This window comes from Phalacrocorax carbo, chromosome 1 (genome assembly GCF_963921805.1).
Source record: "Phalacrocorax carbo chromosome 1, bPhaCar2.1, whole genome shotgun sequence".
NCBI classification, from domain to species: Eukaryota; Metazoa; Chordata; class Aves; order Suliformes; family Phalacrocoracidae; genus Phalacrocorax; species Phalacrocorax carbo.
In genome coordinates this window covers 55,543,309-55,567,882 of record NC_087513.1, presented here as the reverse complement: position 1 = coordinate 55,567,882, position 24,574 = coordinate 55,543,309, and the positions used below count along the sequence as shown (strand labels likewise).

At 52.4% G+C, this 24,574-nt stretch overlaps 3 protein-coding genes across 7 annotated transcripts; 2 read left to right on the top strand and 1 right to left on the bottom strand.

Moving 5' to 3' along the window:
- The first annotated feature begins 825 nt into the window (after positions 1-825).
- Positions 826-10,111, top strand: WBP2NL (WBP2 N-terminal like). Its single transcript, XM_064453348.1, has 8 exons — positions 826-933; positions 3,326-3,434; positions 3,972-4,107; positions 5,613-5,705; positions 6,524-6,742; positions 7,145-7,273; positions 7,646-7,722; positions 8,533-10,111. The coding sequence occupies exons 1-8, from the start codon at positions 875-877 to the stop codon at positions 8,578-8,580; spliced, it is 870 nt and encodes a 289-aa protein (XP_064309418.1). The 5' UTR covers positions 826-874; the 3' UTR covers positions 8,581-10,111.
- A 686-nt stretch (positions 10,112-10,797) lies between these two features.
- On the bottom strand, positions 10,798-16,310 carry NAGA (alpha-N-acetylgalactosaminidase). Of its 2 annotated transcripts, XM_064453329.1 has the most exons (9): positions 16,058-16,310; positions 15,305-15,479; positions 15,015-15,192; positions 14,656-14,750; positions 13,842-14,003; positions 13,162-13,359; positions 12,800-12,943; positions 12,317-12,536; positions 10,798-11,025 (listed from the first exon to the last, which is right to left on the bottom strand). In XM_064453329.1, the coding sequence occupies exons 1-8, from the start codon at positions 16,237-16,239 to the stop codon at positions 12,354-12,356; spliced, it is 1,317 nt and encodes a 438-aa protein (XP_064309399.1). In that variant the 5' UTR covers positions 16,240-16,310; the 3' UTR covers positions 10,798-11,025; positions 12,317-12,353. The 2 variants fall into 2 exon arrangements, with proteins under 2 accessions (XP_064309399.1, XP_064309395.1); XM_064453325.1 differs by lacking the exon at positions 10,798-11,025 and having other exon boundaries at positions 11,075-12,536.
- Positions 16,311-17,695: 1,385 nt separating this feature from the next.
- PHETA2 (PH domain containing endocytic trafficking adaptor 2) lies at positions 17,696-24,538 on the top strand. Of its 4 annotated transcripts, none has more exons than XM_064453301.1 (4): positions 17,739-17,821; positions 18,686-18,805; positions 19,058-19,155; positions 19,702-24,538. In XM_064453301.1, exon 4 carries the CDS (start codon positions 19,706-19,708, stop codon positions 20,516-20,518), a length of 813 nt encoding a protein of 270 aa, XP_064309371.1. In that variant the 5' UTR covers positions 17,739-17,821; positions 18,686-18,805; positions 19,058-19,155; positions 19,702-19,705; the 3' UTR covers positions 20,519-24,538. The 4 variants fall into 4 exon arrangements, with proteins under 4 accessions (XP_064309364.1, XP_064309379.1, XP_064309371.1 ...); XM_064453298.1 differs by having other exon boundaries at positions 18,657-18,805; XM_064453294.1 differs by lacking the exon at positions 18,686-18,805 and having other exon boundaries at positions 17,696-17,821.
- The last annotated feature ends 36 nt before the right edge of the window (positions 24,539-24,574 follow it).

Below are 24,574 nucleotides of genomic sequence, written 5' to 3'. Positions count from 1 at the left end.
ACTGTTGGGAAAAAGTCTCTGCTGATGGATAAGCCGGGAAAAGCCTGAACGGATCCTAGCTCTCATGAGCTGCCAGCTGAGTCCCAGGATGACCACAGCATGTCAGAGGTTCTCCTCAGAGGTATCACTTGGACGGTATCACAGGGGGGTAGAGGCGAAATTTTACGCTGGCGGTACCCACTTGGTGCGTTCAGAGACTCACGAACTCTACACTGTGTAAGCCATTCACCAGAAAAATTTTGTGATGCATAGTAAATCCCAAAGGTCTTTTTTTTTTTTACAGCAGACAAACTCCATTTAGGCTAAGACAGTAATGAACATCATGGCAGGCGTGGTTATGCTGTGAGCACAGAGCAAGAAGAGCAAGCAGCGCTACGTGTAGGCACTAGTATTTGTGGTTAGTCGTGAGGACAAGTTAATTATGGTTCACTGAAGTTTGTACAAAGCAGGCGTCTCGGGGGAAAGGCTGCCTGAGACGCGGCGCCAGCACCTCTCCCACCCCAGCAGGGATCTCGGAAGGCGGGAAGCGGCGCTGCGAGTGTTACGCGAACAGAAGACGGCAAAACCCGCGCTTCAGCCAGACCCCGGGCGGGGGGATTTGGGGAAGGCGCCCTCCCGGTCGCCTCGGGCCCAGCTGGGATCCAGCGGCGGCCGGGGCGGGGCGGGGCGGGACGGGGCGGGCGGTGTAGCGTCCCCTCCGCCGGCGGCCATTAAACCAGCGTCGCCTGACAACCCCCGCCGCTTCATTTCCGCCTCGCGCCCGCCGCCTGCCGGGAGGTGTCAGGGGAGTGGGCGGGGCGTCGCAGGGGGCGGGGCGTCGCGGGGCTCGGTGGGATGGCGTCATAGGGTATGGGGCGGGGCCAACGGGGGCAAGATGGCGCTGAACAGGAACCACTCGCAGGAGGGTGGTGTCGTCATCCCCAACGCCGAGAGGTAGCGGTGGACGGGCGGGGGGCCGTGGGGCGGGAGGTTCCCCCACACCCTCTCTCCTCGCGGGAGGGCCGGGGGCGGGCGGGGCCTGGGGGCGGGAGGTCCCCCGGCCCTTCCCGGCTCCTCGCGACCTGGGGGCTGCGTCATTAAAGCCGTCCCTGGCAGCGTGGGAAGGGGCAGGGGCCGGCAGAGCTGCCCCGGCCTCGCCGCTGAACCTCGGCCGTCCTTGGTGCTGCTCCAGCGGCTGTCTGGGGCGAAGGGGGAGCTGCCGTAGCCTGTAAAAGACAAGGAATTGGGGGTTTTTTACGTCATGGAGTTAGTGACGTCAGATAGAGACCACTTAATGTAGGGGTCTTAACCACTTGAATTCACAGTAAGGAAAACCTATCGTCAGAGGCGAGGCCTGAGCAGAGCGCCGGAGGAGCGCCTCTCTTCGTGCAATCGCAGCCAGCCGCTCCACGCCTGCCCTCGCCCCGAGTGGGGATTGACAGACCGGCTTGGCGGGCTTGGGCTTTGCTTCGGTTGTGTTCGGGTGCTCCTGTCATCCTGGCCTTGGCAAGAGAAATTCTAGAAACCAGAGTCCCAGGAAAAGATCGTTGAGTTGTTTTGGGGCTGGTAAACAATAGCAGAAATATGCTCCAAATAATGTTGAGCTCGTAACTGGCTGCCAATACTTCGGTCAGGGAAGTCCTTTGATGTGCAGCGCTTTTGCTTGTTTAAAGGAGATCTCTCTATCCTTTGACCTCAGTGTTTTTTTTCAAGGTTCTGCTTAATCAGAAGTGGGTGCTCCTGCGGGGTGCACAGCCCTCCCGTCACAGCCCTGGATGGGCATGCAGGTGCAAACCAGTTCAACAGCCTCATTAGGCCCAGTGGTGGTGGCTGCTTGTTATGTGCTTGTGTGAGGAGCTGGGGGGAGTAAACATTAAAGCGACTACATAGAAATTCTTCCCAATGAGGCAAACTGACGTGAAAGCTTGCTACAGGACATGGTTGAGGAAGTGTTCTGGTAAGATCCAAACTGTTGAGGAGTTGGTTTTATTTACCTTAGAAAAAATGTTTCCCCTTTGCATCTTGGAAATGGAAAGACCTCTGCTGCCTTGTCAGTCTGTCCCTCAGCCAGCCTGAGAATCTGCATCTCACTCAACTATAAAGTAATGTCCTAGTAGAATTTTTTGGTCAGGATTTTTTTTTTCCACATTAAAGCTAGACTTTTTTATGTCATCCTCCTTGGATAGCTATATTTTTCAGATGCTTCTGTATTGTTAAATTTTTTTCTTCCCTAGAGACTACACAGCCTGAAACTACAGGGCTTTCAGTTGTTTTCCCATACGCTGGCCCTGCTGATTCCTCCCTTCCCTCAATAATTTTGAGGTTTCCTGCCTCCTTACTTGATCTGACTTGTTCAATAGGCTGACCATAATGTATAAGGATAACTTACATCCAGCCTCTTCAGGCTTGTGTTGGGTTAGGGTTTTGGTTTTTTTCTTTTTCAATGCTCTTGAACCATAAAAAGACTCAGATTCTTCTGGCACTGTAGCACCCGGCAAACTTGTCACCCCCAAGGCTCTTTTGTTTATTCTGTAAACTTTCTTACTAGGTGGTATGTTTAAGGTCTGCCGTGTAGATTCAGTGGCACGCTTTCCCAAGTTCTCTCTTTCATTTTTCCTGAAAATATATTTAATTTTTCAGTCACCTCCATACCCCTAACCCTGCAATGTTCGCAGTTCCCGCCTGGCTTTGGTGTCATTAATAGACTTCACTAATGTCCCACAGATATCCAACAATAATAACCTTATTGCTGACATTACTGGCTCCTCATTTTGTTCCTTAGCAGGTGCTGTTTATTACAAATACTTACTTAAATCATGTGAAGGAGGGCCAGCAGTGAGAGTGTTAGTGAAGCAAATTCCTCACTTTGCACGGTGGGTGTGGTGTTACAGCAGTCCTGGTTTCCCCTGTGGTGGCCAGTCCTAGATTTGAGCATGGACTTGGAGAAGAGAGGCTTGCTCTGAGATGATACCGTGGCTTCAAGGGGGGTGATCTCGGATACCTCATCCCTTTCTGTGCCCTGACCTTTGGGCTGAGGCTCTTATGTGGAGAGAGAGATTCCTCAGTCTGGTGGTTTTGGAGACAGCAAGCAAAACTGTAATTTAAAGCTTCCCTTTGTGGAGGAGGAGCAGGGGTTGTCACAGGTGAGAGGATGAATTCTTCTGCTCTGCATGAATCATTTGTCTTCCTTCAAAGGAAAAAACAGCAGAGTCCACATCAGAACTGAGTCTTTTGGGATAATGTTCGAAGTTTCTGATGTGCTGTCCCCCTCCCTGTGTGATGGGTGTATGTGTCTCAGAGCTGCTGCTGAGTTTGTCTCTCCAATTTGTCTGATTTCCTCCTGTAGTGTTCTCAAACAGTGTAAAGATGTGGAGCTCTCCTTCAGTGACGTTACAGGCAAGCCTGAGATTTTCAAAGGCACCAAGAAAGGGATGCTATATCTCACCCCTTACAGGGTAAGTCTGATGTCAGCAGGGCTTCTTTGTTCTCAAGGGATCTTGTAGACTTTAGACCAGAAGCCCAGCTGGTGTTAGAAGTGATTTTTGTTTTGGGAGGAACTACTGAGAGTACTAGGGAGAAGGGGGGGTGGAAACAGGACAGTTCATGCCTGTGTCACAATCCCAAATCCCTGCAAAGGCATATGTGGTCCTGGAAATCACTGTCTAGAGAATATATTTCATATAATGTGTCAGTCAATATTGCTGTCTTTGAAAACTGTCATAGCTTATCCTTAAAAAGCAGAACATTAAAACCCTGTGAGTGTGTGTTTTAAGTGGTATGTTATTTGGCAACATACATGCTTCAGGCATGTGAGCCATGTGCCATCAAATCTGTTTGGGATCCTGCATTATTAAAGCTGTGAAATAGCACAATGCATGCTGATATTAGGAGTGAAGTTACCTTCTTTTTTGGATGCTGCTACAACTAGAACTCCATGACCACTCTTTATGCCTAATTCAAGTAATTCAGAGGTGTTCCCTCCTGTCTTGCAGATGATCTTTGTGTCGAAGGGCAAGGATCCTATGCTGTCTTTCATGATGCCGTTTTATTTGGTGAAAGGATGCTCAATTGAGCAGCCTGTTTTCTCTGCTAATTACATCAAAGGACAGATTCAGGCCGAGGCAGGAGGTACGTGCCTGTCCTTTGTAGACCAAACTCTTCCCAAGTCCTTTTATCATCTGCTGAACATCAGATAGATGGCTTATGTGCACAGGAGACACAGAGCAGCTACAGCAGTATAGCTAGCATGTCCATGCTAAGATAACCTGTGTCTTCTGAACTTTAAGACACTGCTTTGGGGTTACTTTCTGCCCCCAGAGCTAATAAGACTTTCACAGGATGGCTTTTATTTAATCCTGTGACTGTCTTGCTCTGTGTGTCACATTTACTTGGTATCTGCATGTGCCTGTTTTCTCATCTTTGATCTGGAAGGGTGGGTAAGTGACCAAGTCACCGGGCACTGGTATTGATAGACAGAATTAGCAACTGCTTCTGTTTTCTGGAGGTCACTAGTCATGTACCAGATTGGATATGTTTGCATGCATCTAGGATGCTGGTGTATATTATTGGTTTAGCTTTGTTACCAATTTGGTGCTGAAACTGTGGTAAGACTTTGTCATGGTCACAACCAAATATAGGGAACTGCAGAAGGTAAACAGAGATTAAAAACAAGCTTTCTGGTTCAAATTCCTTCCCTCTTCAGCCCTAAACTGGTTTATGTGCATTTTGATGGCATCTGGAGAGCTTATGCATTTACTTCCTGTTCCTGTCAGTGTCCTAAAGTGGCTGGGTCCTCTGGATTGTGGATCAGCCTGCTTTCTTGAGCTGAAATCATACTAAGACAGTGATTTTTAAAGAGATGAATCTCCAGTGGGGTGACTTTATCCATGGTGGATTGTTTTGTTACATTTCCATCCTTTATTTCTACCTTGTCCCCAAGAGACTCTCTTTGCTTCTACTAACGTCATTGTTAGTCAGACAAGGAAGATAAATCTTATTTTATGAAATCTTTTTATTTAAAAGACATCTTTTTTCTAAAAAAAAGAAAAGAAAAACAACCCCCTCCCCCAACACAAAAAACTCTGTACAAAACAAAGCATTCTTATCCTGTGGTGTCATCGCGTACTTGCTATTATACCTAAGTATTTATAATCTGTCTGAGTTTCTGTGGGTGAAAGTGATTAAAAATGTTGCATTTGATTTAAATCCTAGCTTGAGTTGCAGATCCTGATCTGTAGTCCACTGAGGTCAGCAATAAAACTTCATTTGAGGGCTTTCAATTAAAATCCTCAGTGAATTAAGTGTTCTTTCTTTCCCCTGTGTTCTTTATTAGGTTCTATTAAACCTTTCAGGAAAGGACAAACCATCCTAGTACCTAGAGTAGGCTGCTCCTACATAACTATAGTGAGGATCATCTTTTAAAGGGTAAAGAAATAAATTCCTGATCTTATTGAGATACTGTTTTGGGGGACATCTGACAGCAGCGCCATGACTCTTTCCCCCTGGCGATATGATGCAAAAGAGTTTTGAAACGAAGAAATAAAAAATAATTGGAGTATTAACTGTTTTGCTGGCTGGACTGCTACTGAGGAGGTTAGTAGTTTGCTTCAGTTCCGATTGTCTCTCTCTCCTAGGTGGCTGGGAAGGGCAGGGGACTTTTAAACTGACTTTCAACAGTGGAGGAGCCATTGAGTTTGGACAGTTGATGTTCAAAGCTGCTTCTAATGGTAAGGGATCTTCAGAGCTTGCACTTCCCCCATGATTGGCTGAGCTGGTTAAAGAATAGTGCTCTTTTTGAACTTCATGGGCTGAGGGAAGAGGGGTACTCCATGCACTCTCCCACAGCAATGCTGTGGGTTTTTTCCCCCAGGAAATGGTGGTTTTTCCTTCCAATCCTTTTTCTTTATTTCATTGTAACACTTTGTGCAGTCAGAATATTCTGGGGTTTGTGCTTCTGAGGTGGACCACCTTTTTCTACAGAACCTTATTACTTCTGGAATAAAGTTGAAATATGTGATGGTGAAAAATGGAGCCATTTACCTACCCTCAGCTCAGTTCTGTAATAGTGGAGTAAGATGGGGGAAGTTAACGTGTCCGCATTTAGAGGGGGGGAATAAATCTAAAATAATGTCTATTCAAAACTTTCAGATGGGGGCGGGGGGAAATGTACTTTTTTTTTTCTGATACAAAAGCTTTCTTTTTAAAGACATGTACATTTTAAGATTACCTTTTTTTCCTGATAAGGAAGCTTAAAAGGAAGTAAAAACCATCCTACTGATACTTGCTCTAGGATGGTCTTTTCTTCCAGGAGCTCTGTGATTGAACTGGTACTTGTTGGCTAGTATTTTTGCAGCTGGTTTTCTTTAGCACCCTGTGAACTTGTAGTGAGGAGGCTAATACTTTTCAAGCACAGTACTCTGCCAGGACTGTATAGTGATTTTAGATGATGGGAAATGGTGCTGCACAAACATGACTATTTTCCTTTTATTCTATATGTTTAACTGCAATAAAAGGATGCCTGGCTTACTAACCATGTGCTCCTTAGCTTCCAGCGGTGTTCCTCTCCAGAACCCTGGCTATGGGTATACACCTGTGCCCGGAGGGTATGCACCCGCCCCACCTGCTCCAGGGGGGTACTCACCTGTGCCGGGGGGCTATGCTGCTCCTCCACCACCAAACGGACCATATCCTTATACACCACCTCCGATGAATGCCTATGGACCTGCTCCACAGCCCATGGGATATCCATATGCCCAGACTCCAGGTTTGGAAGTTTTGTAATAATGACTGGCAGGGAGTGTTTGGTGTTAGTTGTAAAGAAATCACAGTGGTATAGTGAGGGTTACTGTAGTTAGTCTCCATCAAGGATCCTTGTCCTTGTAAAAATCTGTCATGTGCTGTTGATAACACCTATGGTTGCAGGAGGCTGGGAAGTGAAAAAGTGGTTTATAGATTGTGCTGCTGCTTGGCAGAGAATTGTTGCCTGCTGGCATGGCAGACATTAGCAAAATGCCAAATCCCTGCTGTCTGCATCCCTTCCAAGCCTGTAGAGCGTCCCTGATCGCTGCTCTTGTCTGGGGCTCATGTGCTGCTGGACCTGTGAGCTCTCTTCCCCACTGCCCCATTGCCATGGTCCAAAGCATCAATCCAGTGTCATCTCTTTCAGGTATTTATCCACCACTTCCAAACATGAACCCTGTGTATGTGCCACCTCCTCCCCCCTACTCTGGGCCATCTCCTGCAGGACCCTCGGCCCCCTCAGCTCCCCCAGCTTGGGTGGGCCCAGGGATGCCAGGTAAAGGGACTGGGGGGCTGCCAGGGTCTGGGTGCAAAAGGGTGCATGGGGGTTTGGGCTGTGGGTGGTGTTCTGGGCACAGTGTGGGGTGGGGAAGCTGTTGTTGTTGGGAGGAGCTCAAAGTCATCTTGATCTATTATTTGACATAACAGAGCATGGGGGGAGCTGTTCAGCTCTGCATTGCACAGCTTGTGGTCAGCACTAGCCAGCTTGCAGCTTTCCTGAACTGCTCTGAATTCAAACCCAGCTTGCTGCAGTTGCTGCTGGCTCTTTGGACATTTGTCAGCTCCTCAAAAGAGCTATAGCTGGGGCCACCGGCTAAGGCACGGAGATGAGTGTGTCCTACGCTTGCTGCTTCTCTTTCCTTTCTAGGGGGCAGTAAGGCCATGGAAGCCGCTTCCAGTGCATATTACAACCCTGCCAACCCACACAATGTGTACATGCCCATGGTGAGTACTGCACCTGTGGCCTGCATGTGCCTGCTCCCTCTTCCGTCACTAACCGAGACAGTGATTTGCTTCCCTGGCAAAGCCTAGCATGTCTGCGTTTTGAAAATGCACAGGAAGTATGCATTTTCTTGAAAGGTGTGGATGACAGTGCCATGAAGAACGCTTGTTAAATCCTCCAGGAAAGGAGGAGGGCCTTAAGACTCATCTAGCCATTCAGTATGACAGAAGCTCTCTGCTTCTGCTGGGCCTCAAAATGGGGAGAGTTAAAGAAGAGCAGGTCACTGAAGGATGAGAGTACATGGGTTTTGTTTTCCTTTTTTTCTGGTCTGCATGGAGATGGGGAGGTCTCTGACTGCTCAGTCAGTGGCAGCCAGTAGGTGGGCTGTAGCCTGTGTCTGGTATGTGACAGCCAGTCTGCCTGTGCCCTTCGCTGCCTGGCGTGGCTCAGTGGTGGGCTGGAGACCGATGGAGCAGCAAAGCTGGCCCTCAACCCAGGGTCTTGCACTCTTCTGGGTCAGACCTATGAAAAACAACAGAGACAAAGCCCTGGAAGTGAAGGGAGGGTGGCTATTAAAACCTGGTTTTGAGGGGACCTTAACTAGAAATGGTATGGGAGGCAGCATATATCCTGGAGCGTAACTGATAGTAGAGAGGAATGGTGTGATGAAATTGCAGCTTAAAACACAGCACCTGGCTCAGTCTGTAGTTCACTGAAGAGCAGTCATTTCTTGTAAGCCAAGCCTGGGAATGCTGGGGAAGAGCTTACCATAAAACAAGCAGGGTTGTCAACTCTACTGTATCTCCTTCCAGGATCAGCCACCTCCTTATACACCTCCTGAGGATAAGAAGAACAATTAACAGAAGGAAATTGCTACCGGCCTCCCACACTCTCTCTCCTTGAAGACAACTTGGCTGTTACTATCCCTCGGGTTAGCATATCTCTAGGTCTCTTTGTATATATACAATTTATGTAGTGCTGGGCAGCTGAGCACCTGCCCTCTTTAAACATTAAGTCAGTGGCAATACAAGGCAGAACAACAGCACTTTCCTGCTTATTTGCTTTATCTCGTGGGGTCAAAGCACTAACCTTTTGCTCTGCCGTTGGCTTGAGGAGAGAGATGGACTTGTTATTAAACCACCAGTAGACCACTTGACTAATCTAGGATTAAAATATCAAGGCTTTGGGATCTTAGAGTAAAACTTCTCGGAATGCCAAACTTCTGACTTCTTCTGAAGCACCATCCAAGAGGAAAGGTATAGAGGGCCATGAGGTTCCTTGCATAGACCCTTGGATGCCCCAGAAATGTGTTAAATTTCCTTAAATTCTGGCACAGTTCAGCATGAGATGGGACTCTGGAAATCCGGTATCATACTGGAAGTGACTGTTTCATGTCCTGGACTAATGGTCATGGGGTGACGAACTTGGGAAGTGCATCCTAAGAGACGTTGAAGCATTTGGCTATGCAAGAGGGAAGGGGATGGGCCCCAACCAGCCTGCCTTTGACAATGAATAGAAAAGCAAACAAAGGTGTGCTGCAAGGTAGTGAACCAATAGACTGGCAGGTGTGTGAATCAGTCTTCCTTTCCCTCTCCTAGAAGCAGGTCCCATATCTGTGCAATGATCCTGTGTCAAGCAGCCATTCTTCAAGTGTAATGGAGTGAAGTGCTGCACAGGAGGCTGCTTGCCCTGGAGTAAAATATGTTACATTAGAAGATGGCCTGGCACTAGCCTTGTCAGGAGACGGGTCCTGCAGCCCTGGCTCCCTCTGCTGAGCAAGCTTGCACTGTGTGCCAGCTCCACGGGTAAAACTGGCCTTTGTCTTTTCCTTCAGCAGCTGCAGCCAGGGTGTGTATGCCCACATCTGAGCAACGTGGGCGGGCGGGCGCTGTAATACTGGAGTTGGGTTGCTTAGGGGTGCAATGCTCACTCTCAGCTGGGAGGTGCTGTCTGGTGCAGATGTTACTAATGCTCAACTGTCTTGCAGAGACTCTGGCTGCTCAGCCACAACCTTTCATTCTTCCTTAGAACATAGTGCCATTAAACCTGCTCTGAAGGGTCTCTCTAGTCTGGTGGAGACCCATGTGATCCTTTACATATGGGGTGATCGTACTTCTTCCTACAGCCTTCCTACCTTCACAGTGAAGGGGAAGGAGTGTTTTCCCTCTTACTTCCCTGTGTGCCAGGGCTCTCCTGTAAGTCAGGCTTGCATGACTTGCAAGTGTGAATTCCTAAAGCAGCCCTGCGTGTGGGGAAGTAAATTTCTTTATCTATAAACACTGTTTAAATCTGAGTTAGATATATTCTAATAACTCTGTATTTTTAAAAAAATCAACATGAATGTTTGTAACTTTTGAACTGCACTTTAATACAGGAGTGTTGATACCTTTAGCTGCCTGTTCGCTGTTGGGTCTGTGTTGTGTTGACCTTCATTCCTGCCTACTGCACAGAAGGCACCACTGGTGGTGGTCTCTTGGGTGGGCTGTGGGCCAGCCCTCTCTCCCTGGGGCATGGTGAAGCTGGATCTGGAATCGAGTAACTAGGGGGAGAGAAGAAGGTGGGGCTCATGCTCTTGCTGCCTGGGGAGGGTGGAAGCCTGGTTTGTGCTTTTGCTCTTGCCCAGATAAGTAGAACTGGCAAGTGTTTGTGTCCTCAGGGTGGGCACAAAGCTGCATTTGGTAGGGGTGGTGTCACCCTGTCACTCACTAAGGCTGTATTCTTAGCAGCACTGCTGTGTACGTTTACTGCCTGTCTTTAGGCAGTAGGAAAGCCTGTCTTTAAGAAGAACTCTCTAACCATTTTGGTTTTTTCTCCAGTGAGAGAAAAACAAATGTATGGTAAGGAAAAGGGCACTTAAGTGAGGACTGTAAAATCTGAGTTTCCCCGTGTGCCAAGGAAAGCTGGTGCCCTGCTGAACATGGTGTAACTACAGAAAAGCAGTTTTCTACTCAGTCCGGCTTCTGACAGGAAATGTCTCTTTTTTAGCATAGTTGTTCCTGTTTTGAGGTACTGACCCTGAAATCCTACATTAACAATGTAGCTATAGCTAGTAACACTGAATAAACATGAAACAGAGAGCCTGTGACCTGCTTCCCTTTTATTTCAGTTAATTTGTCTCAATCACTCCCCAAGAACAAAGCCAGCTGCTGTATAAAGACATGAATGCATTCATCCTTTCCTGTTAGCACTGCAAGCATCGTGTTCAGTGTCTTGCTGCTGCACTCAGATAAAGTTTCTGGAAGGGGCCAGAATCAGTCACTTGGTCCTGCAGGAACTGGTGTGGGCACCCAACCCTCCTTCATCATCTGCACAGGAAAGGGAGAGTTCCTTTTTTTTTGGGGGGGGGGGGGGGGGGGGGTGGGGGTGTGAGGGATGGGGGAAGCTAATCTAAAATAAGGTATTTTTCTGGTTTGAGGCTTAATCTTGTCCATCTCCCTGAGCTACAGTCTTTAGAGGAAATCTTCACAAATGCTGCACCCACCTCTGGGACAGTTGGGGTGGGCCATGGCTCACCTGTGACTCCTCTGTAGGATGTGTGCTGTATGAAGGTGAAGCAATTAAGGGCTCTAGAGTGTGTCCTGCTGCTCACATCCAGTTTAATAGATAGTGGAGGTAGCTGCCCTTGGGAGAAGGAGGAGCCTTTCCCTGAGAAACCCTGAGTGTTCAGCCCACTGGAGGAGGGCCTGAGGCCTCTTTTAGCAGGAATTTCCTGCTAGAGCAAGAACAGTATGGAGCTTGCAGTTTGGAAGGCACCTGTGACCATCTCCCAGCTCAAAAGACCTCAACTGAGTATCAGCATCTTCCCAGCACTGCTCGTGCACAACACACTATTGCTCTGCAGTTTTTGTGCTATACCACAGCAAGGCTGCTGTGGTTGTGCCTGGCCAGTTCAGGTCTTTTTTTTTTTTGCTCTGCTGTGCTGTAAACTGATACCAGAGGGTCTTTAATCTGATGCTAGCATGCATGCTAGGCTGGAGTAGTGCTGGCCTCCAGGCTCCTGGCAGGAGGCTCAGGCCTGCAAGCAAAGCATCTCTGCACAGGACCATTATGCCTCCAGGAGTGCTTGGTCCTGGGGAGAGTACATGGGAAGGGTGCAGCCCTATTGACAGCCCATTATTCTAAGCCAAGCTGATTAGAGCAGAGGAAAGAAGGTGGTGAGGCCTGCTTGAGGCTAATGCCATTACACATGGAGCGGTAGGTGGGTCAGGGAGGGTGGGGGATCACCGCCATAGAAGATACTAAAGCATCCAAGGCCTTTCTACAGGCATAGTTCAAACAGCCCCTGCAGTGGTTGGTGATGCTCAGGTCAAAGCAGTGAAGTGCTTGGGTGTCAGAGCTGACGAACTCCAGCAGTGGCTAGATGCTGCTTGTATGGCATCTTCCACAGGCGGATTTCAAAGGGTTTTGCAATCATTGAGGAATCACGCTCTGCACACCCTTAGGAGGTGGGTAACAAGAAATCCTGCTTTATGCAGACCAGATAGACATCATCAAGCTGTTACCAGAGGAGTGACCTTATGGTCACTCCACAGCACTGCTGGGCACACCAGCAAAAGGCACTTGTGCAGTGAAGGGCCCCAGGGTCTTGCCGCTCACCCCAGCACTGACCCACACCCCCATCTGCTGAGCCTCGTCACAGGAGGACCGGGTGGAAACCCTCACCAGGGGCTTGCTGTCTGACAACGTGCTGGGGCTGTGCTGGGAGCGCCGTGGGATAGAGATACCACATCACCACCCCCGAGGGGTTAATAATGACCGAGAAGCTGTCTCCCGTCGTCAAGCCACTGATGATCTTCCCACTGTACACGTCTTGTACCTGGAATACAGAGATGGTGGCTACCAGGATTTCCACAGACATCTTGAGGTCCAGCCATAGTCACTGACATGGCATGGCGGGATGGGGCACACCAGTGGGCAACAGGAGGGTGACCCAATGGGCAGCTGCCCCTTTGTCCTGGAGGCAGGGAGTGGGAGTCCTTCCCCCAAAAAACACACAGGGTGTCAACAGGGGAAGCTGCAAAGAGGGAGATCCAGGTCCTGTGGGGCTGCCCCACCATGCACCATGCCAGTGGGACTCACCTCATACACGGCATCCTCAGGGAAATGGAGCTTGGCCAGGCTGGTGTTGTAGAGGAAGGGCATATCTGTCCTCCGGCTGAAGAAGACGAGGGCGCTGGCACCCCGGGACAGTGGGCGCAGGAACACCTCGATGTGGGATTCCTCCTAGGGGTGGGGATGGGTGGGTGAGGCAGAGCTGCTGGGACCAACACTGCTGGCCCATAACTTCTGTCCTTGCCCTGTGGGGCTGCTATGCCAGCAGGTCCCCAGTTCCCACAGCTCTCCCACTCGTGTTTCTTTGCATCACCTCTGTCTCCCTCCTTATTGTGACACCCCATGCTGCTCCTGTCTGCTCTCCCAAACACGTCTGTCTTCCCCCTAACCTTGACAATCCTGCGCCCCTGGATTCCCAGCGGGTCCTGGTTGATCTGGATCATCAGGCGGTTCTGCAGGATCTCCTTGGCGCTCGGGGAGATGGTGCGGAGATCCGTGGACATGAGGAGTGGAGCTGCCATCACTGTCCACAAGGCCATTTGGGAGCGGGACTGCTCAAAGCTAAGGCCAAAGTTTCCAATGATGAGCTGGAGGGGGAAAAGACAAGAGGCAGAAGAGGGTTAGAAATTGGTCTGTTTGCCACACTTTGAGATGCTGCAGCTTGCTGGTGGGAAGCACACATGGGAAACCTCACACACTTTTGCAACCTAGCACTGCTGGGACATCATTCCCTCCCCCCCCCCCCCCCCCCCCCCACTCCAGGTGCTGAGCCATCAGCACACATTCAAATGCACTCACTAACACCCTTCCCTTCACCACTATTCCCCCTCAGGCTGTGCAGGGAAGGACAAGGACACCGGGACAACAGGACAGGTATACTTAAGCAGCAAAGTGTTCCTTGCAGCCACAGGCTTTTCCCACAGCTTAGCAAAGGGCAACACGAGCTTTGCCTCTCTACTGCAAGAGGGTTCCTGCTCCTGGCGCTCTTCCTTTGTCCTGCCCCTAGAAGGGGATCCCTGGAGAATCCCCATCCCCAGCCAGGGTCAGCACACCCACCACCCAGCCGCACCATGTCCGGGTCATTCCAGTGGCCAGGGCCAGCCGCTGGCTGCAGCACATCCTGGTGTTTGGAGAACCAGTCCAGGATGGAAAGTACACTGTCCCAGGAGTCCTGGATGTCACCGTAGTTACGCCACAGGTTGCAGACCTCTGCCAGGACGGTGTAGTTCACCTGGAGAGGAGCACAGGGTCAGGCAGGAGGGAGAAAGGACAGGGTCTGCAAGGTGGAGGAGAAGGGGCAGACTTGTTGAGAGCTGCAGCATCCAGATGTTTGGTGTTTGCAAAGCACAGGGATGTGCAGAAGGGCAATATCATGTAATGAAGGAGGACAGAGTCATATCCCCATGTGAGTGGGCACATCCCAGTATGATAGGATGTCTGACAAAAAAACCACAGAGACCATGGGGAAATATAACAAGCTGCAAAAATGAGGGCAGCTCAGGATTGACTCAGAAGGTGAAAGAGGAAATAAACACTATCAATTTTCAAGAAACATTACTAGGAGGAACATCCTATTTCAAGTACTTAAACCAGATAAGATCCATCTCAGAAGAACAGACTGCCAGATTCAACCCCACACCAGCTGAGTGGGGTGGAGGCAGCATGCCCCAAGGCCGCCTTCCCCCAAACTCCCATCACCTAGTCACACTGGGAACCCTGAGTATCTCCAGATGCCTGGCAGGGAAGCCACATCCCCTCCAGGAACTTGCAGCCCCATCCTACCAGGGGCAGAGCGATAAGCACCCAGCGGCTGCAGCTCCAACAAGAGCTCCCCCAGGACACAGGGGACACGGGAAACAGCCACTGGACACGACAACCCTTACCTTGGGGGGGAGCCCCCCCTGATATGCTGGCCAGCTGCAGGAGTAAACGATGGGGCGGCCTGTGGCATTCAAGGCCCTCGCCATTTCTGGGTAGCCTTAGGGAGAGGAGAAGACAAGTGGTGAAGGAGACAGCTGGGAGCAGCCTGTGTCCACAGCCCGCCCGGTCAGGGGGCCCCAGGCGAGCCTGGCTGCCTGCCTTACACCAGCTCTAGGGCACCCAAACTCCCTCCTTTTTGCCCAAGAGCTGCAACAGGAGATGCGAGGTAAGAGCCAAAGCTGGCCAAGCATTTCTGCGGATGGCCAGCTGCCCTGACCAAAGCGGCAAGGGGAGAAACACCAGCCAGGGAGGGAGCCTTTACCCTTTGCCTGCTCCTCTCCCGATGAGTAGCACCCATCCAGCTTCAGCATGTCCACACCCCACTCCGCAAAGGTCTGCGCATCTAGCTCCACAAGGTCCAGCGTAGTGCCTGGGTAGCCCCCGCAGGTGAAAATGCCCAGGTCACCATAAATGCCCAGCTTCAGGCCCCGGGCGTGGACCTGCAAGGAGAGGAGAGCTGCAAGGAGGGGACGAGGGGGTCCGAGGTGCCTCCCAGGAACCAGGTGGCATGGGGATGCAGACAGCCCCCACCATCCCCCAGCAGGTACTCACGTAGTCAGCCAGGGCCTTAATCCCCCTGGGAAACCTCTCGGGGTCGGCAACCAGCCGTCCCGCCGCGTCCCGCTGCTTGGCAGACCAGCAGTCGTCAATGTTGATGTACTCGTAGCCCAGCTCCCTCCAGCCATCCTCTGCCAGGCGGTCTGCCATCTCAAAGAAGAGCATCTCGCTGCAGTTCAGGAGGACGGAGACATGGCAGGCTGAGCCCCTGTGACCTCCATGCCCCACCGACTGCAGGCAGCCAGTGGGTTTTTGGGGCTAAGTGGGGGCTCTGGAGGGTCGGTCACCGTGCAGGGCTGGCCTGGGCCATAGGGAGGGTCTCCAGGGCTCCCGTTTAAACTCCGTCCATGTCCTGTTCACTGATCTCACCGAGGGGAAGCGTTTCTCTGACACCCCGCAAAACCCAGCCACATCCTTCAGTGCAGGGGGCTCTCCAACCCCAGCACCGGGGTGCCTGAGCCCCGCCGCCTCCCACCCACCATGCTCCCCGAGACCCCGCCGCTGCAGGGCTCACCCCAGGGACACAGACCGTGCCAGAGCTGTCCCGGGCCTGGGGCCCGACCCGACCCGACCCGTTCATCCGCTCGGGGCAGACCCCTGACGCCAGCCTGGCCTTTCCAAGCTGGTTCCTTAGGGCAGGGGCCTACAGGACTGGTCCCCCGTGCAGCAAGGGGGGGATGCCGAGCCCCGGGTGGGGGGTTAGGGGGGGAGGAAAGGGCTCCCCCCTCCGCTCCCCGCCCCCCTGACCTGATGCAGTTGCGGGGGTCCGTCCGGCAGTCCACGTTGCAGCGAAACCTCTCCCACGACAGCCAGCCCATGGGGGGGGTGAGCGCCAGCCCGTTCTCCAGGGCCCGGACGGGTAAGGCCAAGGCCAAGGCCAAGGCCAGGGCCAGGGCCAGGGCCAGCCCGCTCAGCACCGCCGCCCGCATTGTCCCCGCCGCCGCCGCCGCCGGGGCACGGAGCGCCTCTCCCCGGCCCGGCCCCGCTCACAAGGTACCGCCCGCATCACCTGACCGCCCGCCCCCGCCTCCCTCCCGCCGGGCTCGGCACGGCGGTGCCGCCGGCGCCGCTGCGCCCCACAGCCGCCCACCCGGCCGGTATCGCGCCCCCTTTGCTGCGGCACCCCACGGCCGTTGTAGGGTACGGGTGCTGCGCCCCGCAGCCGAGGCAGCCCAGTGGTACCGCCCCGCTGCGCTTGTTACCGAAAATGGGGAATAAACCTCGTAACAGCAATGTAGAGTTAAAAGGCAGGCGTTCTTTATTTACGGCGCCGGATGCACAGGGGATCGCTCCTTCTAACGTGCATCCCTCAAAACTCATTGGCAGGACTTAAATATACATACAAATACATAATCATGAAGGGGATGTACATATCTACATATGTAAAGTAAAAGGTCGAGACTTCCGAGGACTTATTAACATACGGTCCCTCCTCTTTGCGCAGACTCTGTTGACCCTGGGGGGGGTCTCCTCTGGTGGTCATGGGGAGGAAGGCCAATAGTCACTTCAACTTTTCACCTTTTCCTTCTTGTAAATCTGCCAAACCATAGTACCGGTCTTACCTACCTTGGTTGTTGTTCGCTTTCCGGCCTTCCGTATGTTGGATAATCTTTGGCCTAATTTAGTGGTAACAAGCCTCTTCTTATCTCTTTGTCTTCATCCTTAGTTCCTTTTCGTCCTTGAGCCCATATGTCTGTTCTTTATGTCACATTCCTTGTAGGTCACCTTGTTCCAACCTAAGACACATACTTATCTTGCTAAGATACATTTCACTGCTACCAATTATTCTAAACTACAAATGAAATATTATACCCAAACTCATCGTTAATAACCTACAGGATAATACTGGGTAAAAATAAAAGCATATATCACGCTGCTGCACCCCGTTAGTAACAGACCCGTTGAGCCCCACAGCAATTACACACGTTGCCGCTGCATCCCACAACTCTCCCGCCCCGCCAATACTGCACCCATTGACATTGCATCCCACTGGCACTGCACCCCACTGCTGGTGCACCCCACAGTCAGTATTGCACCCTGCTGGTTTAGCACCCCGTCGGCATTGCACATTACTGCTGCGGTACCCCATAACTGGCGCCCTCTCAGCATTGCACCTAGTGGGTAATGCACCCCACGGTCGTTGCACCCCGTTGGTATTGCACCCTACTGCCGCGGCACCCCGTAACTGGCGCCCTGTCGGCGCCGCACCGCAGGGCCGCTGCACCCCAGTAGTTACTATGGGAGGAGGGGAGGTGGGGGTAGGTCCCCCCCGGACGGGACCCCAGGGGTACCCCCCCCAGAAGGGGGCGTCGGGCGGAGCGAAGAGGCTCGGGAGGAAGCTGCTCCGGGCCGGCCGCCTCCCCGCCGGCGGGGCGGTGCTGCCGGCGCGGCGGGACGGGGGCCGGCGCCGGCGGCCGCAGGAGCCCTCCCCCCGCCCGGCGGCGGCCGGCCCGCGGCCGCCCCGCAGCGCCCCGCCGCCCCGGGAGCGCCGACGAGCAGGAAGGGCCCGAGGTGAGCCGGGCCGGGCCAGGGTCCGCGGTCCCGCCGGTGGGGTGAGGGGCTGGGCAAGGGCCGGCGGGGCCGGGCCGGGCCGGGGCGGCGGCGGTGGGGCGGGGGCGGGCGGCGGGGCCGGGCCGGGGCGGCGGGGGTCCGCGGGGAGACGGCACAGAGGCACAGGGAGACGCGGGCACTGCCAGCCCGGCGGCACGCAGGGACGCGCCGCCCAGAGTTGCACACACGCACACAAAAGACACGCAGCCCAGCTGCACACGCGTGCACATACAAAGACATAGGTCCCAGCGTTGCACACACACACACGGCCCAGCACTGCACACAAAGCCCAGCATTGCACGCACATCCCCCGCCCCAGCATTGCACGCACATCCCCCGCCCCAGCATTGCACGCACATCCCCCGCCCCAGCATTGCACGCACATCCCCCGCCCCAGCATTGCACACACATGCGTGCACCACCCATTCGGACCACAGGACTCCCCCCCTCTTCCCAGCCCCCTCATGTCAGGGCTGGCGTGGGCCATCCTGTCCTCAGTGGACACCCGCTGTCTTCAGCCTGAGACTGCAAGGCTGGAAGTTGCTCAGGGTGAGGCGCCAAGGGCAAAACAGCCCCCCAAGGAACGGCATTTCCTTGTATCTGATGGGATTTTTGTCCGTTTTCCAACTGGGGGCTGTGCCCCCTTGTCCTCAGAGCCCTGCCCCATGAGTCCTGATGGAGGAGAAGGGGTCTCTGAGGGGTGGTGGAGGTTGCTCAGCAGCAGGGAGCTTCCCCCACCCGGATCTGGCCAGGGAGTGGCAGCTGTGGTTTGTTTCCTGCGTATTTCTTTATGCAGAGTTTTAGCGGTTGGACATCCATTTGCAGTTGTAGAAGTGTCAAGGCTGTGCTTGCTGCATCCTTCGGTGGGACCTACCAGCTTGCCGAATCGCCTGCTGCGGGGCCTCTGCAGATGGTGCAGTGCTGTGCTTCTACAAAAGTTTTTTTGTTTTGTTTTTTTTTTAATAAAACCAAACCAAATGCACAGGAGCGTGGGCATGGGGCTCAGACTTTGAAGCCAACACACGTGCCCTCAGTTTCGCCACTCCAGTTTCCAGAGCTGCCTGACTGCAGTGCCCAGTCCTGGCCGCTCGTGTGCAGCGAGGGCCACGGCTTTCTGGGGCAATGCAGCTCTTTGCTCTTTCAGTCCCAAACTGTTCTTGTTTGTGACTCCCTCTCTGTCACCTTTCCTCTGACCAGGGATGGGGCTCAGCACGGTGAAGCTTCGGACGCCCTCGGCAATGGAGCAGCCTGTCCAGGGAAGACGGCAAGGGGTTGCGGTCTGACCTGCACAGCTGGTACGGCACCTTGCGCCCCACTGCTGGTTAACCTGCTGGGGCTAGGGGTGCTGCTGCCGGGAGGGCTGGTGGGAATGGGTGGTCCTGTGTGGAGATGGGGAGCAGGGAGAGGGTGCTCAGAGATCCCAGAGCCCTTGGGTCTGAACACACCCTCCTTATCCTGCCCTATAATAGAGAAAAGAGCTAAATGAATGCCTCGCAGGCACAGAGGCAAATTTCTTTGATGTGTCCCATAAAAATCCAGCAAAGTAGGTCACTTGTGGAACAAGAAAGGAAACAGCGGTGTTGTCGTTCCCGGAGAAGGCAGGTGTCTTGGTGGTGGGGCTTTGGTGATGACTTCCTCTCCGCAGCAGCGAGGAACCACCCTGCCCATTGCAGGAGTACTTGCTGGGTTAGATGCTATCCTGCAGCACTGGCTGCTGGAGTTGGGGCTCCGTTTCCCCGTGCCAGGCTCGGGGCAGGATCAGGCCTCTCCTGGCAGAGCAGGTGAGATGTTTCTCACCCTGAGCTGACTTCTTCCCCCTCTCTTCCTCTGCTTCTAAGCAGGGCAATGAAGCTGAACGAGCGGAGCGTGGCCCACTATGCCACCTGCGACTCGCCCGCCGACCATGCTGGCTTCCTCCGCAAGCGGGTGGAGCGGCACCACCACCATGCGCACCACCATGGCACCTCCTACCAGCGCCGCTGGTTCGTCCTCAAGGGCAACCTCCTCTTCTACTTCGAGGAGCGGGAAAGCCGGGAGCCCTTGGGGCTGGTGGTGCTGGAGGGCTGCACCGTGGAGCTGTGTGAGGCTGCCGAGGAGTTCGCCTTTGCCATCCGCTTCGATGATGCCGGCGCCAGGGCTTACGTGCTGGTGGCCGATGGGCAGGCTGCCATGGAGGCCTGGGTGAAGGCGCTCTCGCGGGCCAGCTTCGACTACATGCGGCTGGTGGTGAGGGAGCTGGAGAAGCAGCTGGAGGAGGCCTGCAAGAGCTTGGCCGCTTGTCGCAAGTCTCCACGGAGGTCCTCTTCCTCCGGCAGGAAGAGGCACCTCTCCAACCCCGCCTTGCTGCCTCTCCCAGAGAAGCCCGCTGTCCTGGAGAACGGTTACTCCACATGGGGTAGTGGTGGTGGCGTCCCCAGCGGGGCCACCTGCCCCGACCGTGATGGGGGGCACATGAAGCCCCCACCCCTGCCTCCGCGTTGGCGATCGGCCACCAGCAGCGCCACAGGGTCCCCGGTGCCTGGCCTCTCACCGGCCATGCTGGAGAGCCCAGTGTCACTGGAGATGGCCTGCTTCTCCAAGCTGCACAGCTGGTACGGGCAGGAGATCGCGGCGCTGAGACGGGAGTGGCAGGAGAGGCAGAAGAGGGGACACCCGTGACTGGGGGTGCAGGCCACCACCCAGCCGATGCCCAGCAGCTTGTCTCCCACATGGGAAGAGTGAAGAGAGGGACGCTGCTTTCCCTCTGCCCTGGTCGATGGCTGAGTGTGCGGTGCATGTGTGCTTCACGGGGCATCTGGGAGGGACCTGGGTCTTCCCCAAACCTCACATTTCATTTCCATGAGGCTTTATACAGCTGGAGAGTGTGTAGTATCAGGGGAGCTGCCTTTGAACTCTCCTCTGCTAGTGATACGAGGTGTGAAGGGGGCCCCAACTGGCATGTATGCAACGAATCTCAACCAACAGGCTTGGCCCCTCACCGTCCTGGCGTGGTGGATGCTCTGGGTGCTTCATCTCCCACCTCTCCTTCACCACTTCTTTTTGGTTTTGTTTCTCAGTGTGGAAGTTTGCACAGGTCAGCATTTATTAGTGTCTGTGGTCTTGTGCCGAAGTCCTTCTGCTTTGCTCCTTCGCCGCAGATAAGGCTGGGCTCTTACAAAATGCCTTTGATGGGCCATTGGCCCTGGCGGGTGCCTCCAGCCTTGTGCCTCTCTCACCACAGAACACATGTGAGCTGCCATGGCTGTGGCTGGCCCAGCAGCCAGGGCAATGAGGACTGGGCTCTCATATAGTTTTTTTTTATCTGCACTAACCCTCCTCCCTGCAAAATCCCTCATGATGTGGTTTTCATGGGCTTGCATCCGTCTCCTTGGGTGCCTGAGCTCAGCAGCAAGGCTGAAATGGAGACACTGAGCCTGGTCTGAAGCAACAGCGAGGACCAGGAGCTCCCCAAGGCTGATCTGGACTCTGCTGTGCAGTAGCCAAGCCTGTTAATGTCTCCAGCATAAGCATTCCGTGTTCCAAAACAGGGACACTAAAGCCTCTTTGCCTTGCCAGAAGTTAATTTATCAGCCTCTGCACAGACTGTAGCTCCTGCAAAGTACCATATAGGGCTCCTGTTGTGGCAGAGCTGCGCAGTCAGAGGAGAGGCTGTGGAGGAGTGGGGAGGAGGAGAGGGCTGGCCCCAGGAGGAGAAGTGAAGATGGAGTGAGTTACAGGTTGCACCGACTGACTGTGTGTCAGCAGTCGGCAGGCTTGCCCCTCTAGCGTCAAAGCCGTATTGCTGCCTTCTACCAAAGCCGGCACCTGACCTGCCTCTGATTTTGTCAGCATCACTCAGCTGCTCTCTGGAGCATGTCCCATCCTCCTGGCGGGTGAGGAGGGCTGCAGGGAAGCACGCCTGTCACCTCACTACAGAAACAGACTTGTGCTTTGCCAGTAGGTCAGAAACCTTGTTCATGAGGCAGATGGTATAAGTAGGTGGGTGCTGAGTCCTGGGGCTGCAGCACCCCGGAGATGGGGTTGATAAATCTTCTCCCATATCCTCTTGGCAAGGGCTGTTTTTCAAAGCAGAAAAAAATACGCGAAGCAGCCTGGTGCTTCCTGTCTAACAGTGTTAAACCTGTTTTTATGGCCTTGTTTTATTAAGGAGCCTTGCTAGGAAAGCAAGAGGCTATTCCAGGTCATGACTGGTAGGAACCTATTTGCCTTTCTGGAGTTAAACGCACTCAGCTTAATATTTTACAATAGCCATTAGAGATTGTAAATGCAGAAATCAAATGACTTCCATTAACTTTTGGTGCCTTTACAAATATATCTCTGGTAGCTGTGGATGATGAGCTTCCAGCCTCCTGCCTAATTATGGCTCAATGGTATACTAGAGGAAATCAGATCTTAAATCAGATATTACAAATATGGCTTTGGGCAGTGGGAGTGTAACCTTCACATACAAGCGATGCAATCCAGTTATCTCCAGTTAGTGTCTGCATTTCCTCACAGTAGGGCTCTTTGAGTTTGGGAGGATTATTTTTATTCTGCTTATAAGTGAAAACAGTTCAGAAGAACAAGGAGGAGGTGGCCACAGCTGTCAGCAGCCCAGCTGGATGGACTTACAGGCCAGCTCTGCGTCCCTACCTGCTGCTTAAATAGTTCAGTGCTGCAGCATTCCTGGCTGGGAACCTGTCCCCTTCCCCATGGCAGGGCAGCAGCATCAGGGGATGGCACCACCTGGTGCTTCCTTGCTCTGAGTGGGGCCAGGGTCAGATTTGGCAAGCATTTTTCTGTTGGTTTGTTGGTTTTTGTTGTTGTTGTTTTTTAATGTAGTACAGAGAGAAGAATATTCCTGATGTCTCAGGCTTACAGAAGGCAGTTTGATGGTAAAGGTTTAACTTCCAAAATAAATCAAAATGGAATGGCAGTTTCTACATGAGACCCAAGAATCAGGAGTAACTTGAAAGGGGAAATTAATTAACAAAGCCAGTTCTGTCAGAAATGGAATTGAAACAATATTATTCATTTAAGGGCAGTTTCACTTTTAATAAGCTTAGTTTGCTTTAATAAGCCAGGATTGTGCTAGTAACACTACTAGAGAGCTTATATTTAATACTTTAAGCTGTCCCATTCAAATGGCACAATTTCCACACTACCTGCTTTTGCATTAGTACATATCTCAACTCAATCCTAAATCCTGCAAATGAGGAGCTGCGCTCTGCTTTCTGCCTGATCACATTTGGAATAATTTTGTGTTTTATTCTCCAGTGCTGAGAAAATGGTTGAATCCTGAACAGTCTTTTTGCTGGGCCCAGCTGTCCATGCCTGGGCTGTTCTAGGTCTCCAAAGCACTGCATGACTTAGAATGCACTTGGTCAGGGCCTCCTCACCATCCCACTCAGAAAGCAGGGATAGCCCTTTCATGAGTAAAAAGAACCATAATTGGAGCCATGCCCAAAATTATACTGGAGTACAGATTTTTTTTTAGTGACCACTGATGCTTGCTCCTCCATTAGGCAGGAAGCACCTGGTTGCTCTGCCACCTCCTCTGACATGGAGGTTATCAAACCAGCTCGGCTGAGGATCAGCTGTGCTGGCAGTGCCTTTGAAGCAGCCCCGGGCCAGAAGGTCTGGATTTCAGCTTCCTGAGATTGCACATGCATCTGCCTAATGGAGCAGCCTCCCTGTCTGCAGGCAGAGATCATGACAGGGGAAGCAGAGAATTTTCATTGTCCCCTACAGCAAAGTGAGACTGATTGCCACGCAGTTTCTTTGGTCATTCAGGTTTGGACTGTTTCACCTCCTGCCTTCACTTTCCCTTATTATTTTTTAAAAAAGAAAGTATCTGGGCAGCACAAAACAGGTTCCCTAGGAAAAGGTGGGGGCTGAACACTAAAGATGAATGGCTGCTTTTTTTAAAGTACTGAAGTCAAGTCCTTTTTAAGAGTTTTTCTTTAGCATAATAATGCTAAAGAGATGAGAGGAAAATGCTTGAATCTGAATGCTTGTATTTAAAAAGAAATTGAAGACTGAAAGAGGGAGGGAGATTCTGACATGGCCTTTGTATGCTGTGCCAAGGACTCCCAATCCTGCTAAAATAGTTGATGAAATCCTTGTATTTTTCTGAGGCTGGGATTTCCGAGTGAGGCCCATAATGTGGTGTTTTACTTCTGTACATTCATCTTTTTATAAAACAACTGCAGTGATGTTCTCCACTGAATACAGGTCCTAGCGATAAGAGTAACCTAAAAATTTTACTTGTGGCCACAGCCACAAGTTACTGTGGACATAACAGACACTTTCTGTTACAGTAGCTACCGCATTACTAGTTTGGGGGTGGGTGACCCCCCCAGTCTTACTCCTCTCAGCTGCCTTTGCAGAGAAACTTTAATAGCCTCCATTGAAGCCCACGGGGAACGTGTGGCGTTCCTGTGTCAGTGGCATCTTTCACCAGCACCGAGCAAGCTTTATAATCTGCACAATTACCAAGCAACACTACGAGCAACCTGTGGAAACACTCCCGCCTTTTGAAGTGCTTCTATTTGAGGTACATGTGTTGTTTTTTTTTTTTAAAGAGGCGGTTTTGCATGCGCCTTTGTTTTACACGCGGAACCTGTATGATGCATTTCAAGACATTGTTAACGTTTGTATTTTATTGCCGTGAAGCCAAATAAAGCGTTGTGGTTTGTAGCCCGTGCGTGGCCGGTGAAGCCGTGAACCCCCGGC

What these genes read in the sequence shown, in the direction of transcription:
- NAGA (XM_064453329.1), bottom strand. Translation starts at nt 16,239, where the DNA reads ATGCGGGCGGCGGTGCTGAGCGGGCTGGCCCTGGCCCTGGCCCTGGCC. An exon ending in AGGGGGGGCTCCCCCCCAAG is followed by an intron (nt 14,004 to 14,655) that starts GTAAGGGTTGTC and finishes GCTCCTCTCCAG; the next exon opens with GTGAACTACACCGTCCTGGC. An exon ending in CTGAGGATGCCGTGTATGAG is followed by an intron (nt 12,537 to 12,799) that starts GTGAGTCCCACT and finishes TCTGTATTCCAG; the next exon opens with GTACAAGACGTGTACAGTGG.
- PHETA2 (XM_064453294.1), top strand. Translation starts at nt 19,706, where the DNA reads ATGAAGCTGAACGAGCGGAGCGTGGCCCACTATGCCACCTGCGACTCG.
- WBP2NL (XM_064453348.1), top strand. Translation starts at nt 875, where the DNA reads ATGGCGCTGAACAGGAACCACTCGCAGGAGGGTGGTGTCGTCATCCCC. An exon ending in GATTCAGGCCGAGGCAGGAG is followed by an intron (nt 4,108 to 5,612) that starts GTACGTGCCTGT and finishes TCTCTCTCCTAG; the next exon opens with GTGGCTGGGAAGGGCAGGGG. An exon ending in GTTCAAAGCTGCTTCTAATG is followed by an intron (nt 5,706 to 6,523) that starts GTAAGGGATCTT and finishes TGTGCTCCTTAG; the next exon opens with CTTCCAGCGGTGTTCCTCTC.